This window comes from Leucoraja erinacea, chromosome 12, assembly GCF_028641065.1.
Source record: "Leucoraja erinacea ecotype New England chromosome 12, Leri_hhj_1, whole genome shotgun sequence".
NCBI classification, from domain to species: Eukaryota; Metazoa; Chordata; class Chondrichthyes; order Rajiformes; family Rajidae; genus Leucoraja; species Leucoraja erinaceus.
In genome coordinates, this window is record NC_073388.1 from 17788017 (window position 1) to 17806296 (window position 18280).

At 39.0% G+C, this 18280-nt stretch overlaps 1 protein-coding gene across 2 annotated transcripts in view; it reads left to right on the top strand.

Moving 5' to 3' along the window:
* cenpi (centromere protein I) overlaps positions 1–18280 on the top strand; it is a 47942-nt gene that overhangs the window by 19350 nt on the left and 10312 nt on the right. For both annotated transcript variants that reach the window (XM_055643685.1, XM_055643686.1), the window contains exons 10-16: positions 872–992; positions 1467–1558; positions 4083–4194; positions 7272–7336; positions 9649–9758; positions 13202–13337; positions 15533–15657. In XM_055643685.1, coding sequence (XP_055499660.1) covers positions 872–992; positions 1467–1558; positions 4083–4194; positions 7272–7336; positions 9649–9758; positions 13202–13337; positions 15533–15657 — 761 coding nt within the window. The remainder of the gene's footprint in view (positions 1–871; positions 993–1466; positions 1559–4082; positions 4195–7271; positions 7337–9648; positions 9759–13201; positions 13338–15532; positions 15658–18280) is intronic.

Genomic DNA, 18280 nt, shown 5'->3' on the forward strand with positions numbered 1-18280 from the left:
TTTAATATCACGGAGCTTGCGATCCCTTTGCCGGGGATCGAGGCTCCAACCGCGGGGCCTGTGGATTTTAACGTCGTGAAACCAGCAGTCTCTGGTAAGAAGAGGCAGATTTGGGAGCTCCAAGCCGCAGAGAGAGTTTCAATCACCCCGACGAGGGCTTTGCTCGCGGCTGCGGGGGCTATGATCGCCCCGACTGCGGATGGTTTGACTGCACCGACCGCAGGAGAACAAAGAGGAAGAAGATTGAACTTTATTGCCTTCCATCACAGTGAGGAATGTGGAATCCACTTTGGTGGATGTTTATGTTAAATTTTACATGGTTGTGTCTTATTGCTTTTCACTTAATATGGCTGAATGGTAACTCAAATTTCACTGTACATTAACTGGAACATGCGACAATAAACTGTCCTTGAAACCTTGAAGATTATGGCGAGTCCTTCTATGTCCTCTATGCTCGCTCCCCCTAGAACTTTGTAAACATCCCATCTGATGTCTTGTTTACTTTAAGCCTGGCCAGTCTTCCTGGTATCATTTTCTTACTTTGTTTTTACTCATTCTACTCAATATTGTATTCTACTCAGTAAGGTGTAGATTCTGATTATTCTTTTCTCCTTGGTTTGATGCTACTCCATTTCCTTTTTTGTTCAATTCAGCTAAATTTTCACCACACACCAAGAATCAGACATATTTAACTGAAATATTGAGCCATATTCTGCCTTCAAACCCATTGGGAGTAACTTTTTAAACGTATAATGAATAAGGTAGCCTGCCGTTTGTCTTTGATTTTTGGGAGCTGTTTGTGGCTTGCATGTTCTGAGGATGCTTTATCTATCTATGTTAGCTGTACTTTTTTTTTCTCTTTTTCATTCAGTTTCCTGCACAGATGGGTTCAGTGCTGAGGTCTCCCTTGTTACTTCATTATATTAATTGGGTAAAAGATGATTCAGCATTTCTCCGTCTGGATTTCTGGCTCGCTCAAACTCTTCAGGAGGGTGAGGCAATGGCGGATTGTTTATTGTATTTTTAAGCTAAAAATTAAAACGTATTGCTTTGTCTAAAAGTTATGTACTACCATAAGGCCACCAGTATTGCAAGGTTTTGTTTTGAAATCTTTTGCCAGAATGTCTTAAAAAACAGTGAAACAAAATAAAATAAGCATACTTGTGTGAGAACAAGAAGTGTACTGAATTTCTGCGAGTTCAGACCAAAATACAACTCTTAACCTCGATGTCAAAATATTTTGATACTTTTGAGATTTATTTCAAAAAATATATATATTTATTAGTTTTACTGTCTCCAGTCCTATCAACTCCATGCTAAATTTGTCAGCTGCACATTTGACAACATTTTGATTTCCTGGTGATTATTTAGAGTTTTTATTTCTTGTTATTTATAAACGTATTGTCAGATTTATTTGTGTGTTATGTTGAAGCACATTTTGTTTAGCATTTCCTATTTTTGATTAGAGTTTACAGATTGCAAAGGGGACAACCTGCAAAAAGAAGAGGAATTCAAGGAGTTTTTAAATATCATCATAAGAACTCAGGAATTTCTACTAGTAAGTACATTGAAAGTGCTTTTTAAGAAAAATAAGAATTTGTTTTTCTGAACTGAATGCAAAGTTAGAAAGATAATTTGGAACTTTTCTGTCATTGTTTGACTTGTTACTTACCCGAATGTACAAAAGCTTTGAACTCATTATGGGCAACTGATAGCTATTTCATATACAAGCATATCTCTATTTCTGATGGGGCTATATTCCAGGGAAAGATTCTATTAAGTGTAATTTAATATTTAGAAACAATGCCCCGCTGGTTTCATTGTAAACACTCCACTTGCATTCCAGAGTTTAAAAGTTTAGACCTGATACAATTAGGAGAAATATCTTCCCCCAAACCCCATATTTTGTGCTCTTTCCACAATTTATCCCACTCCTTTACCAGTTAAGTCAATGAAGATTTCCTTGGGATTCAAAAATTACCTTAATTGCAAACATCAGGCAATCCTCAGTATAGCAAAAAAAACTGTAAATCGAAAACATTACCCAGAAAATTCAATTGTGATAATGAAATTCTGTGAGTAGAATGTTCTTAAATGTAGGAATATCTATACTTTAACATTCCGTTTCAGCAGATGCCCAAGACTAATGAAGGTTGTTTGCTCATCAACCATAATCACCTTATTTCTCTCCATTAAAAATATTAAGACATTTGGACAGGTACATACATGGTTAGGAAAGGTTAAGAGGGATATAGGCAAAATGCAGGCAGATGAGGCTACTGTCAGATGGGTATCTTGGTTGGCATGGGCAAATTAGATTGAAGGCCTGTTTCCATGCTGTACGACTCTTATCTAGCTGAATTTTCATATGAATTTCCCACTGAGGGACTGAACTTTAAGGTAGTTAGAATTCAAAACATCTATATGAGTTCTACAACATCTGGGGTTGAGAGTATTCAACTTTCTGCCAAATTGATCTGGCACAGTTAAAGAGAAAGTTCACAAGCAAGTAGACACAAAATGCTGGAGTAACTCAGCAGGGCAGGCAGCATCTCTGGAGAGAAGGAATGGGCGATGTTTCGGGTTGGGACCCTTCTTCAGACTGATAAGTTCACAAGCAGTTCTTGTATTCACGATGTCATGACCTATATAAAAAAAACAGGACACTTTTCTGGTCAAAATTTTCCACTTTGCTGCTGCGTAATTGGACAAGTTAAACATCAATTTGTTTTTTGTTTATTTTTACGAATTGTAGCGGTACCAGCGAAATAGTTTTCCAACACATGAACTATTTAACCATAATTAGACAACAGATGCCACAATGTAAATGTTCTTAAATTGGATTAGAGCTATGGCACCAGTGAATGTAGGTATGTGGCTAAGCCTACCTGAAGCGTCGTTGAAAATCTGCCCCAGCCCGTGTGTGTGATTTTGGCGTTGTTTTGAGGGGGCGGGTTTAAAACGCGATTTTTACTAGGCTGTTGCAATCGAAAATGTTCAGCCTAGTAAATCATTAACGAAAAATCGCTGAAAGACCCCGTCGCAAAAGGTAATATTAGTTTTTATGGCCTTGTATAATAGTTATAGTAGTTTAAAAATCACTCTCTAAACCCGCGACCTCTCGCAGCCCCAGGGTTTTATAAAGCAAACAATTAAAGGTATGTAGCTTATTTTTACATTAAAAAGGGCTTCTTAAGAACCCTATATACAAAGTTTACTATAGCGAGTAGCTCATTTTGGGCTCTTTATATCCCGCAGTATTTTTCTGGGCATTTGAGGGCACAAATCTACCGCAATGTGAACGTTCTAAACCAGCGCGTTCACAGGAACCCACTAGAAAGCTGATTTAAAATGGACTTTAATTTGCAGCAAATTGAACACAAAATTCCTTCCATTTGGCCTATAAATTAATGTAAATGAGATTTCAAAATCATGTTTTATTGTGAATTATTTATGAATATTATTTGGACACTTGGGCTATTTAAAAATGTTAATCATTTATTAAGAAATGAATAGATGTTTAGATCTAGTAATTGAAGTTTGAAATTTGCTACACTTGGGTAACTAACTAATTATATGTTTTAATTTCAGGTCATCCAAGTAAGATTATTTTATATTTGTTTCAGAATGCTTCAATGTACGATAACTGAAAATTTCATTCAGTTCTCTTAATTTTTAAGAAGGTTATGGGTTTTTGACTGCCCACGATCACAGCTTTTTTGTAATGTCCATAGAAAATCAATAGGGAACAAGATGCTGATTTCCGAGTATGAAAATGTCCATAACTTTTTAAATACTTGAGATATGAAAGTGAATTAGGTGTCAAATTAAACTTCTTTTTATGCTTTATCTGATGGGATAAATTACAGACTTGATTTTTTAAATCTCAAAATTTTGTAACATTGCTAGTGAATGGACTTCCACTTGATACTTGATGTAATATAATGATGGTAATAAAATGGTATATAATAGCAAAAAGGGAGGATTACCATTTTTTCTGGTTAGATTCAAATTTTTCTGAAAATATTGAGGGACATCAAATTTATGCAGTTGATTTTACTGCTTTAAACATTGTTTTTCAGGAAGGTTTCTCCTGCTGTGAGGAGTTTTTGATCAAGAGCTTATCTCTTTGGGATAGTTCTTGGTGTAGCACACAAATCCTTGCCTTGCTCACCTGGATTCCACCGAGTTCTGGTAGGTAGCTGTCATACTTTTGATATTGTAACCATTAGCATGCATTTGTTTCACCCTGATGATATCATTTTAAATTCGTCGCGGTTAAATTTTCAAATGTTATTATTCTACCCAGCCACAGGTGGCAAGCTTTTCTTGTGGTTTAGCTGTCTCTCCTAGTTTATCGTACGTATGAAAATTCGTCCTAGACATGAGTGTAAATTATAAACTGCAAACCCCCATGGCAAACCTGGGCTTTATGTAATTTGTTTATGTTCCTGCTGCTTACCTTTGGCTATCTAATGTACTTAAAGCTTTTGTCTTAGAAAGACTCAAAATATTGGAGTAACCAAAAGCTTGGAGGGACAGGGCAAAGCATAACAGATCATAGGTGGGGAGGTGTTGATAGGTTGGTAGATGGTTGGAGAGGCCAGAGAGGAACACACACAAGGTGCGAGAAAGGAGGATTAGAGTTGCGAATTGTGTAGCTAGATAAATGAAGAGGTGTGAATTGTATAGCATGAGGAAGGCATGGGATACGACAGGTCGGTGCAAGGTCAGCTAAGGCTGAGGGAACGGAAAAAAGGAGGAGGGCCGTATAACTTTACTTGGTGTCCTTGCAACTATTAAGCTGAATTGCTTTGGAAGTCAAAATACAGTATTTTGTTGAATTTTCTGTCATTTAGAATGTGGGGTATGCTATCAGAAGCTAAAGCACTACTGGAGTCGGAAAAAAGAAAGTACAAGTATTACCAACAGTGCTTCTGCACTGGGAACCTGGCGAGAACCCCTTCCCTCTGCTGAAATATCTGTAATTAATAGCTAATGGCTGTATGTGAGGAGGCTGCCTATGAGACCAGTTCAATACAATACAATACAATACGGTTTATTTGTCACATTGCACATAAGTGCAAGTGAAATGAATATGTCAGCAGCGGTACAATTATAAAGAACACACACAAAAACACAATAAAAATTTAACATAAACATCCACCACAGCATTCATCACTGTGGTGAAAGGCACATAATTTGGCCAGTCCTCCTCCATTTTCCCCCGTGGTCAGGACCTCAACCCTCCGCAGCCATTGCTGCGGACGTCCAGATGGTAAAAGGACAAGGTTCAAGTCCAGGTAAGTCCAGAGTCGGCTCTACCCCACTGGAGACCGCGGCTTTAAGCCAGAAGCACTGCAGGGCCAGCGGTCGAAGCCCCCCTCCAGGGGTGATGGTAAGTCACCACTGCGCCCGCGGTAGAAGTTGGCCGTGGGCCGGCAGTGATGGTTTCTTCTTACCCCGGGTCCCCCACGAGGGATCCGGGCTGTCGACGCCGCGCCAGCTGGAGCTCTGCAGACCGCGGCTTCAGGCTGCCGGCTGCCCCGGCCCAGCGAAACGGAGCGCTCCCCTCCAGCGAGCCCCAGTGAGGGCTCGCCCGCTCCACGCCGAGAGTCCACGCTGCGCCCACCGCTGAAGCCCCGGGCGCGTCTCCGGGAAAGGCCGCGCCGATCCTTACTGTTAGGCCACGGGGAGGCGACCTGGAAAAAGTCGCCTCTCCATGGAGGAGGCGGCCGAAACGGTTTCCCCCACACTACCCCCCCACACAAAACACACAAAGAAACATTAAAAACATACTTTAAAACATACTAAAAAAAGTTGAAAATACTAACGCGCTGCTGACAGGGCTGCCGCCATTGCAGCACCCCCACCGACCATAAGTGATAGGAGCAGAATTAGGCCATTTGGACCTTCAAGTCTACTCTGCCATTCAATTATGGCTGATTTATCTTTCCCTCAACCCCATTCTCCTTCCCTTCTCCCCATAACCCCTGACACATGTACTAATCAACTAAAATTGTTGTTTGGCAAGCCTGGGCAAACATTGGCTCATTGCATGGTCCCTCCAAGATGCATGGATCAGGACTGCGCTTTACAACAGTCAATCAGATTGAGATTAATTTGGTGTCATATATGCAAAGGTACCACGAGATTCCTTGTTTGCATGAAGCTCACAGAGAGCAAACAGTAAATATGATACCAATGAATGCAACAATAATTTCAACAAATCCAAAATAGCAGAATGGTGCAAAGGTAGTGGAATCTGAAGTAGTGCCAAAAATGTACTAAAATGGGATAACCAATTGAGGTAGAGTTAAGAATATGTAGCAACATCTCTGGGAAAGGGGTGTGGAAAAGGTCGATTGGTTCAGAAGTCTGTTTGCAGTAGAAAAGAAGCTGCCCTTAATTCTGGAAGTTTGGGCTTCTGGAGTGAAGAACCTGAAAATATTTTCCAATGTGATAGAAAGAAAAGGGAATGGCCAAGATGGCAGGGATTCTTGATGATACTTCCAGTCATCTTGATTGAATGCACTATTAATGTGGACTGGATTAAAGGAAGTGATGATCTTGTGATGCTCTGGGCTATGTTAACCTGTCTACAAATTCAGGTGGTCAACTGCAGAGCAGTTGTCAAACCAGGGTGAGATGCTTACAATCAGAATACTTTCTATGGTGCATTTACAAAAGTTTAAGAGAAGACATTCTGTGTCTTGTCTGGCATTTCAGAACATAAATATGCTGATGCGCTTTCTTGATCACCACATCTGTGTGAAGGGATCCACGTTAGGTTGCTGATGATATGGATGCGTGTGAACTTGAAGCTGTCTACACTAGTTCTCTATGACTGATCTATTGATTTGGCATTGACTTGGTGTTGGCTCTTTCTTTCATGTTTATTTAATTAACCAAATTTAAATTCATCACACGATGAGATTTGAACCTCTCAATCCTCAGTGTCGCAACTGGATATCTGATGGAGTAATTTAATCTCTTGGTTCTAACAAATACTTAAAATTCAATTTCAAATTGTTTTTACAGAGCTCTTATGTTGTAAATTTGAATCTTGGACACAGTATAAATTCTTTCTTAGGGGTTTTATGACATTTTGGTTTGTTCCTACCCTTTGGTAATGGCTTTTTTGAGTGGTGCTTTACAAATTGAGCATAAATCTGATTACAGTGGATTAATTTTTCATTACTTTTTCAACACTGACGTGTCTTTGTGGAAAATGTTTTAAAGTTATTACTTAATGTTTTGTGTATTTGCAGATGTCATTGCCCTTTATTTTGACCCTTTAATGAAACTGTTCTTCACTTCCTCGGTTTATTTCAAGGTAAGAAAACGACTACATAATTGCATTATTTTAATATATTTTATAAAGGTTTACAATTGTAATCAATGTAGTGAAAGGGAGATTTAATAGTCAAGTGACAATGCTTGTTTTAGTTAAAAATTCGTTCATTTTATAATTGCAATGCATACCGTTGTGCAGATATGCACTAGTTAAATTGAGAAATTTTATTCAACTGGTATTGTGTAAACCATAATGAATGAATTGGAATTGCAGAGCAAGAAAATACATTCCTACCAAAAAATGGATCATTTCAAATTGAGTTTCACTTCCATTCACTTTTACATTTTGTATTCACTCTAGACCAGATTGACTCTACCATTTCTCCATCCCTTTCTTAAAATTATACGCATACTCTGTCACACGTTGTACATTGGTGCTTGTATAGTGGAATATCATGGGCTCTTTTTAAACCGAGACAAGAGATGCAGCACAGGCTGTGTATGTTGAACGTCTCCAATTTAGATTCACAAGAAATTTGTATGGACTTCACTTATATACTTCTGTAAGCAATATTTGTGATTTACAAATACATCAATTTTCAACTCTGTTGTTAAATCAAATAGTAATTGAATACAAATGCTGATTAATTTTGTATAAAATGGCCTGACAGAAATGAACCAACCGTAGATATTTACAAACTGCTGAAACCCCAACAAATGATGATGACAGCTTTAGCGCAAAAAGTATACATCAAAGATTTACAGATATTAATACGAAAAGAACTCAAAAGAAAAATAAAACTGTCCCCAATAATAGCAAAAAGACAACCAGGATAAATATAAATTAATGTGTTGGAAGGAACTGCTGATGCTGGTTCACACCAAAAATCGACACAAAATGCTGGAATAACTCAGCGGGTCAGGCAGCATCTCTGGGGGGAAAAGGAATTTTGGCAGAACCACGGCTCCATGACACCAATTACTTCATAACATCCAACAAAGCCATAAGCAACCCCACACTGATTACATTAAACATTGCACTGTCAAGACTGCTCAACTTGAGTTGTAGGAGGATAGCAAAAACAGAACTTGGCATCTGAAATAGAGGAGAATTGGAGGTCTGTCGGGCGATATTGCTGGAGGAGATCAGAGGTGGAGCTGTATGCACCATTTGAGATGCTTGACAATAAGGATGAGATGTAAAATTAAGACAGTTATTAAGGACTGAATATAGGCTGACAAATGCAGAAATCACAGTGCAAGTTGGACATGGGCAGCTCTGATTTTTGTGTATTAAAAAAAAAATTGGGAATATTGCCAGGATTCTGGATTAATTGGGATAAATTAAACGAGCATGGATGAAAGTTTCATTTGATGCGCTGAAACAGAATGGATACTACAAAGTGGAAATTAGGTGCTCTTGATGTTGGAAGTTCATTGAAGGGCAAATATGATATCAAGATTGTGATTTACCATGGTCTCAAACAGAGTTTGTGGCAGGAACTCGAGGCATTGCCTCTGATTGCACCTACAGATAGATGCAGAATATTTCTGTTCCATTAATTCTAGCTGTGGGAGAAATAGTCTGCCATATTTCAGATGATGGCAGGGTCAGAGAAGATGGTTGATTTCAGATTTGGGTGTTGATCCGATATTTTTGGTAACACACGTTTTTGGATGATATTCTCTAGAGGCAAAATTGGGAGGGGACAAATAAAGTTCCTTGGGAAGTACCCGTTATAATGGTGGAGAAAGAGAAGTTCTTGCAAGTGACCCTCTTGTAACTGAATAAGAATGTAATGTAAACATTGCAGTGCAATCCTGTTGCATATTGGAAGAGATACCAATAAGGTTGTGATTTAGTTAATCTTCTGATAGACAGTCGAGCAAGGTTTGCCACCTTTGGTCATGTGGGATATAACATATGGCTTTGATAAGAGCTGACGAAACATTGTGGCAAATTATAACCTGAAATCCATACATGTTTTAAACCGAATAATATGAAAGATTGGACTTAGAATGCACCAGCATGTTGCAGAATTATGAGTTTGGGCATGAGGTGAGAAAGTAGAGGGAATTGGGCACCTGGTTCAATATTGAATGTATGGCATATTTTGGTGACTTCACTTCAGAGATAAAAGGTCCAAATAAATGGGGAGGAATTCTCCTGATCTCTTGTTTCATATTTAACATGAGCAACAGTAATAGCACATATTACTTAGTCTTTCATTAAACTTTATAACTGTTTTGCTTTGTGCATCTTGTCTGTTAAGTTTATGATTGTAAGTAATGTAATGTATATAAATCAAAAGCACTTTATTTAATTACTTTACCTGATGTATTTCTCTCCAGTGCAGTGTCATTGAGAGCATCACCAATCTACTGGTAAATTGGCTGACCTGGCACTCTGTGTACATCACTGAGATGGATAAACAGATTCCCAGTGATTTAGAGAGTCCACAGTAAGTATGTATAAGACAAAGATGCACAATAAAATAATTGCGTGTCATCACTTGAACTTTGCAACTTCAAGCATAGTTTTATTTATTTTTAATTTTTATTTACATTGTTGAGGACTTGTTTGTTGGTTTGTTAGTTTTACAATATTTAGCAAAGTCACTAAAACCTTTGTAGTCCCAAGTTGGGGTTCGTTGATCTTAGGCAGGGAAACAAAACGATGGTGTTGGTATTCCTAGATTAGAGAAGAGAAAATCAGCAACAGTGCCCGCTTCTAGAAATTAAAACTGATTTTATTTCATGAATTCTATTCACGAGGTTTGGTAGCAATTGTGGGAGTCTAGGATAATGCTGATGGATTGATTATGGGTTGTCAGTGGTGGGAGCCCCAGGCTTTGGGTGCATAGAAAAGCGCACCACAGGACAAGGCCCCTCTGCCCATGATGAATATGCTTATTATGATCATTTAAATTGATTGCATCTGGTCTATATCCCTCCATACCCTTCCAACCTGGTCCACATGCCTGTTGATTCTGCTACCTCATTGGCAACATGTTCCAGGCATATCCACTCTTTTTTTTTTAAACTCCTTCCAAGGTAACTAAAACATCCACCCCTTCTTCCCTCTCTTTCCCTGATGCCCCACCTGGGCTCACACCTATTTCTCCCCTTCCCCTCTTTCCACCTACATTCCTCCTTTTCATACAGAGTTGTGAGTCTGTGGAATTCTCTGCCTCAGAGGGGGGTGGAGGCCGGTTCTCTGGATACTTTCAAGAGAGCTAGATAGGGCTCTTGAAGATAGAGGAGTCAGGGGATATGGGGAGAAGGCAGGAATGGGGTACTGATTGGGGATGATCAGCCATGATCACATTGAACGGCGGTGCTGGCTCAAAGGGCTGAATGGCCTACTCCTGCACCTATTGTCTATTGTCTCCTTCTAGCTTCATAATTTGCAACACTTCAATCCTTTGTCTCATACCTTCTGCCTTTTATTCTCTGGCCTTTGTCCAATCATCTGCCGGTCAAACTCCCCCTCACCTGTATCCACCTATTACCTGCCAGGGTTTCTCCTGCCCCTCCTATGTCCCAGTTTTCTTTTTCTTCCCCACCACCCCCCACAATGTCTGAAGAAAGATGTTGATCTGAAACGTCACCTATCTATTTTCTACAGTGATGCTGCCTGACCTGCTGAGTTACTCCAGCACTTTGTGTTTGTTTTAAACTTGCCTCCTCTCTCCTTAAAGATATACCCTATGTATTTGACAGTTCCACCTGGCAAATAATTGTATATGCTTCTATCAAAACGACCCTCGGTCTCCAATGCTCCAGAGAAAGCAATTCAAGATTTCACAACCTCTCCTAATAGCTAATACACTCTAATCCAGGTAACATCCTGGTAAACCTTCTTTGGACCCTGTCCAAACCAACCGCCCCCCCCAATCTTTTTTTAATGGGATGACCAGAAATGCACACAATACTCCAATAATGTTGCAGGTCTGATTTGCTGCTTAATTCTGACTTATTTAAATTTCATTTTAAAGAATTTGGGGCAAAGGATTGTTTTATGCAACATATAACTGTATTGGATGCGTTGCCATGGAAGTAATTTGAAGGGAAACCATGCTTAATTTTAAGGGTCTTGACCCAAAACGTCACCTTTCTATGTTGTTCTGAGATGCCATCTGACTTGTTGAGTTACTCCAGAATTCAAGCACCTTTCGTGATGCTTAATTTTCAAGATATTCTGTCTTGAACCATATTAATTGATTAATCAATGATCAATTGCAGTACATTCTTTTGACTGACATTGGGAATGGAGCCTTTGATTTCTTTATTTTTGTGAACTTTGTTGTCTCTAATCAAGGCACCTTATGTACATTGTAATGACAATAATCACAATGCAGACTAGCTATTCCCATTGTTTAAAATGGAGTATTCATTTTTCAACTGATGTATTTTATCTTTTGTGGAATGAATCTTAACAGATGAAATAGATTGCAAAACCTTTTTTTAAAAAAATAAAAAAATAGAAAATATATGTCAAGTAGATGATTGTGGCAAAAAAGCAGGACGGAGGGATTAGTTTTTGATTGCTATAGTAAACATAGACATAGAAACATCGAAATTAGGTGCAGGAGTAGGCCATTCGGCCCTTCGAGCCTGCACCGCCATTCAATATGATCATGGCTGATCATCCAACTCAGTATCCCGTACCTGCCTTCTCTCCATACCCTCTGATCCCCTTGGCCACAAGGGCCACATCTATCTCCCTCTTAAATATAGCCAATGAACTGGCCTCAACTACCCTCTCTGGCAGAGAGTTCCAGAGATTCACCACTCTCTGTGTGAAAAAAGTTCTCCTCATCTCGGTTTTAAAGGATTTCCCCCTTATCCTTAAGCTGTGACCCCTTGTCCTGGACTTCCCCAACATCGGGAACAATCTTCCTGCATCTAGCCTGTCCAACCCCTTAAGAATTTTGTAAGTTTCTATAAGATCCCCTCTCAATCTCCTAAATTCTAGAGAGTATAAACCAAGTCTATCCAGTCTTTCTTCATAAGACAGTCCTGACATCCCAGGAATCAGTCTGGTGAACCTTCTCTGCACTCCCTCTATGGCAATAATGTCCTTCCTCAGATTTGGAGACCAAAACTGCACGCAATACTCCAGGTGTGGTCTCACCAAGACCCTGTACAACTGCAGTAGAACCTCCCTGCTCCTATACTCAAATCCTCTTGCTATGAAAGCCAACATACCATTCGCTTTCTTTACTGCCTGCTGCACCTGCATGCCTACCTTCAATGACTGGTGTACCATGACACCCAGGTCTCGCTGCATCTCCCCCTTTCCCAATCGGCCACCATTTAGATAATAGTCTGCTTTCCCGTTTTTGCCACCAAAATGGATAACCTAATTTAGTAGAGCCAGATCAAATATATGGTCCAACTACTGCCGTGTGTTTTGAGCTTCCATAGTACTCTAGTAATTAGCTTAGTGTAATGATTAATTCTCTTGCGTAATGTTATTGTATTTTGATCGGTATGCAGGATTCGGATTATTGAAAATGTAAAAAAATATATATAAGCCCACATATTTTGGAAAATTTACTGCAATGGTTATTTCTATAAACAATTCACCAAGAATGACATATCTATGATTGAGAGAAGATACACTGCCTATTTCTTTATTTGGCTTGTAAATATCTCTGGATTAAAAGTGATTCTCTTTAAATTTTATTGCTCCCTGCTGGGGGATAAAACATCTTTTTGCTGTTTTTTACAGCTTAAATTGGGAGACTTGTTTCCGTGTCAAGATACGGGTAAATAATATAGTTTGAAGAAGCTTCCAGATATCTTCCTGCAGCTCTCGCTTAACCGGTTGGCTTTGAGACATATTTATTTGTTTATTTATATAAAGCTTCTGAGATGGATAATATGGTTGTTCTTCCAGGAAACCCTCTCTTTCCGGATTCATGAATTCTGTTTTTGAACTTGTGGAATTTTGTGCAAGAATGTTTACAATGGCACTACAGATGGAAGCTTACAACAGTCTGCTAATCCATTTCATTCTCAACTTCTATGAGACGGTGAGCAAAACCTGAATTTTTTGCCCACAATGATCTTTCTTCAGCATTAGGTTATGGATAAATGAAGTACATTTGAGTGATTATCAGCGTTCAACTAATCTATATTACTAAAACTCTGTTCTTGACCGGTTTTGGCGATCTGTGCTGCGATTTCCGAGAGAACGCCGCCACCTACGGCCGTCATTTATGGCCACCTCGCTCAACCGCACGTTGGGGGAACAGACCCAATGGGTCTGCAATTGGTCTAGTATTAACTAGAATCTTGATTTATCCATTTATTTTCTCTTTCTGTTGCTAGCAGTTTTTCTTAAATCTGAGCTACAGTTATAAGAAACTAAAACATTATAATGCTTGATGATGGGCCATGAACTTGAAATATTAATACTATTTCTCTCTCTAGTGTCACCCTGACCGGCTGAGTATTTCCAGCATTTTGTGTGATTTGGTGCATTTGTTATTCTCTGACTGAGATCCTGACTTTTATCTGGAGTTAAACAGAGCGAGGAAAAGTTTCTTCACAATTTAGGCGATTTAAAATTGATGCACAAATTTTCACACTTCATCTATGCCATAAACTCATCCAAAGCTTTTCCAAGACTAAAATTAATTATTTAGATTGATTCTAGCCGTGTGAATGTGATAAATTGGAAGTTCAAAGTGAAATTGGATTATTTGAATGTATTTTTCAATGTAGAGGAAGCAGATTTGTTCAAAGAGTGGTAAGATTAACGGCAGGAAAAGATAACATTAATTTGAGATTGTATATACTGTATAGAATATAAGAACAAGATAGTTGTGCTAGAGTGGTAGACAAGGTATGTTTGGCCACCCACTGAATCTGATGTAAAGTTCGGGTCATAATATTACAAGGAAGGTGCATGTACTGTGGAGAGATGGTAAAGATGGTGGAAAATTGTAGCTAAGAGGAAAGGTTGAATAGGCTGGGGTGGTTTTTGTAACTGAGTTGACTTAATTATTGCATAACAAGACTTGCACAACAACAAAACTTAAACAAACTGAGCTGACTTAATTATTGCATAAAATTGAGGAGCCATGCTGGAAGGGCATGTTTCTCTTTGCTAAAGGGTCAATAACAAGGGTAACATTTAAAGCCATACGAGAATGATTTGAGGGGAAATGGGTACGTTTTATTTCTGCACAGAAAGGTTGATAAGGGTCTCAAACCTGTTTCCTGAAATCCTGGAGCTCTACATTAGGGGCTATGATCGAGTGGGCTATGGGTCAAGTGCTGGTTCGATTGGATTGTTTTTATTTGACAAATTTGACTGAGTGGCCTCCTACATGAACTTTGATTTATTTTTAAATATTTAATTTAGATTGTCTTGAATTGCCAATTTCTGCACTGAATGCAGTGATTTTTTTGTGTTTAAAATGGATCATGGAGATTGAGAGGCTACATTGGTAGATTACGTAGATCGTCCTGTAGTACATGTCTACCACCAGAAGATGGTGCAGACGATTGCACAGGTTGCTTTCATAATGTGGTGTCCAATTTTTAGGATTTGGAAATCCAATTCATAGTTCATGGGACATAATTACTGTTGGCCTTTAGTGTACTTGATGCACCAATGCACCAAACCAACAATGTAGTCAAACAATATGCAACTTTCAATTCTCACTTATGCATAATTCTTCAGTGCATATGAAGTGCAACTTAAATGTGGCTTTCTGTTGCTTGTGGCCACTGCTGGGGATTCTAGGGTCAATCCTCCAGCTAAATGCTGCCTTTAAATTTCCATTGTTACTACATGTACTATAAGCCTCCCTTCAGTTTCATTTTTGACACTTGTACCAATCATCTGCCTAACCACACCAATTATTTGCCTGAAGTCCCCAACCACTTGACCAACTCTGCCTCCATCAGCCCTGTACACACTATTCCGGATGTGGCCTCACCGGTACTATAAAATTTGAACATGACTTGCACAAATAAGCTCAAATCCTCAAACGATAGAGGTGACCATTCCATTGGCTATCCCAATTACTTTATGAACCTGTACATTTATTTTGGGTGATTCACGTAGAATATTGTGAAAACCAACATTTTACATTCCCTCATCATTTATTTTCACAATTCCCATAGCTCATGCTATACATTATTGAAATCTATCCTCCCTTTTAATTTCACTGCATGTTTCTTTTTCTTTAATAGATTTATGGTATTCTGTTCTCAGGTTTCAGATATGTATTTGAAATATAGTCTACCCATGGTAATTATGCCACCTGATGGTATCTTCTATCCGGCGCTGTTGAGTTTGGAATCAGTGAGTTTAAATCAGCTGTGCTATATTATGCACAGGTAAGTACTTGATCTCCTGTCTCCCATCCATTGGTGCATAATATTTGTGAAATACACATACTATACCTAGTTTTACCATACTATTATTAAAGGTAAATGTATCTACCAGAGAGGTCATATCTTGAGCTTTCAGAGACCAAAGAAATGATTTGCAAATTAGCTCATGGCTCTTTATATTTTCTTATTACTTTGGTAACTTGGTGGATTGTTGCTTCTTTTAACTTTCTGCTGGAGAAATATACTGAAATTGATTTGTCTCAAATAAGAGTGAATGATAAGTGCTCCCTTGATAAGGGTAATTTCAGAAATGACAAATGTAATGAGTAGATTTAATTTTATTTTTGCTGCCTATTATTAACCCGTTGAAGAGAGACACTACCTGAGATGTAACACTGCAAAACCGTACAAACTCAAGAGATCACGAATTTGGTTAATTCAACATTAACCAGATTTCATTACGAGTGCGGGCGACAATTTAGGAATTGTCGTTGGCTCATGGATCAGAAATATAGCCATTAAACACTACTCAGTACTAACCTCAGCAATTATGATCTCACAACTGTATCTTTGGTTGCACTGTGGACTTTGGTTTTGCACTATTATGGTTACCTAGTGTTGCAGTTATAAATGTCATATTTTTGATTATAATATATTTAGCTGTCTTATTGCATTTACAGGCCTGTTAAGCTAAAACAAAGAAGAATGTCATTGTTCTGCTGCTGGAATATATGACAATTAAACACTTTTAACTCTTGACTCCAACTGATAATCTAATCCTGAATACTCTTCACTCCATTTGCACAGGTTGGAGATTTGCTCACCTTAATAGTCAACAAGCTTACGGCAATCACCATTCAGCTACAAATAAGTATCAAAAACTGTGCTTTCCTATGGAAGAGTGCAGATAACAGATATGTAGTACAGATAAAACGATATACTTTAATGGCAATGGAAATCAGTGTTTTGCGTAATTCCACTAACGTCAAAAGATTAATATGGAACTTTATCATCTCACTATCTTTCCCTTGACCCTTCAGGTCAAACTTTGCTTTCAAAATGCCTTCTGTTATTCCAATTTTTAAATGATAAAACTTGTCTGAAATGTAGCTTATTACAAGTAGTTTCTAAAATGGTGCTTTATGCCTTATTGTTAAGAACAGTGGGAAGGTGGAGCAGCAGTAGAGTTGCTCCCTTAAAGCGTCAGAGACCCTGATTCGATCCTGACAACGGGTGTTGTCTGTACAGAAATTGTACGCCCTCCCCATGATCACATGGGTTTTCCCCAGGTACTTCGGTTTCCAACCAAACTCCAAAGATGTACAGGTTAGTAGGTTAATTGGCTTCAGTAAAGATTGTAAATTGTCCCTAGCGTGTAGGATGGTGCTAGTTTATGGGATTGCTGGTCAGAGCAGACTCTGTGGGCCGAAGTGCCTGTTTCTGTGCTGTATTTATTTATTTATTTATTTGTCTATTTGTTCCGAACAAGTAAAGACATAAATAGGAATAAATAACAAAAACAAAATCGAAATAGTCAAACAATTGGACATTCCAGGCAATATTTGCAAAGCAATGAAAAGCATAAAGCAAAATTTAAATGTCCAACACTTTTTCTTTACAAACTCAAAAATCTCACCCCTTCTCCCTAAACCCTTCTTCCATATTTAATAATTAATTAATTAATAATAATACCCCAGACAATTTTTAGAGATGCATACAGACATATATATACATACAACTGATATACATATACAAGTAATATGTATGAAGTAACTAAAAACATAAATTAATAATATATAAAATAATATGTATGGATAGAAGTAGGACAGGAAGCTCTAAAAATCCATCATTGGTAATTATTTTTTGTTTCATTTTTGGTAGTGTTGAAATTCTCTCCACCTATCACTTGTTATTTAGACACTGTCGTCTGTGAATCAGAATCACACTTTATTCGCCAAGTATGTTTTGCAATATACGACGAATTTCATTGGCCAGGTCAGTCATACAATTAAGAGCAACAAATCACTCAAAAACACATTTAGTTCAAACGCACAAAATAAAGTTCAAGTCCTTTTGTTCTTCCTCGGTTGGGGGCCTTGAGCACTCCGTTGACGGGACGATCTTGACTCCCGTAGCCGGCGGCGTTCGGTCCCTCTGCATCGAGGCGTGCAGCTCCTGCATCAGGGGAATGTCAGCTCCCCCCTCCCCCCCCCCGCCGGGCGATCGAACCTCGCGTCGGGGCTGGTCGAGCCTTCTGCAGTGTTGGAGCTCCCGACTAGCCTCTCCCGAGACTGCGAGTCCTTGATGGTAAGTCCACGGTGGTCGCGGTGGGAACGATCCCAGGCAAGGGATCCGCTCCGATGTTAAGTCCGCGCCCCGCGGTGGGGCTCACGACAGTCCGAGGAGGCTTCCAGCTCCATCGATGGTAGGCCGCAGAGCCCGGAGAATGTGATCCGAAAATTGATCACATCTCCGGGAAGGTAGGAACTTGGAAAAAAAAGTTTCCCCCGATCCCCTCCCCCCTCCCCCCACATAAAACAAACCGAAGAACATGCTTCTCATACCTAAACTACCTGCAGTAGCCATCTCAAGTCCTTGGAGAGATACCATCAACATTGCTTCTACA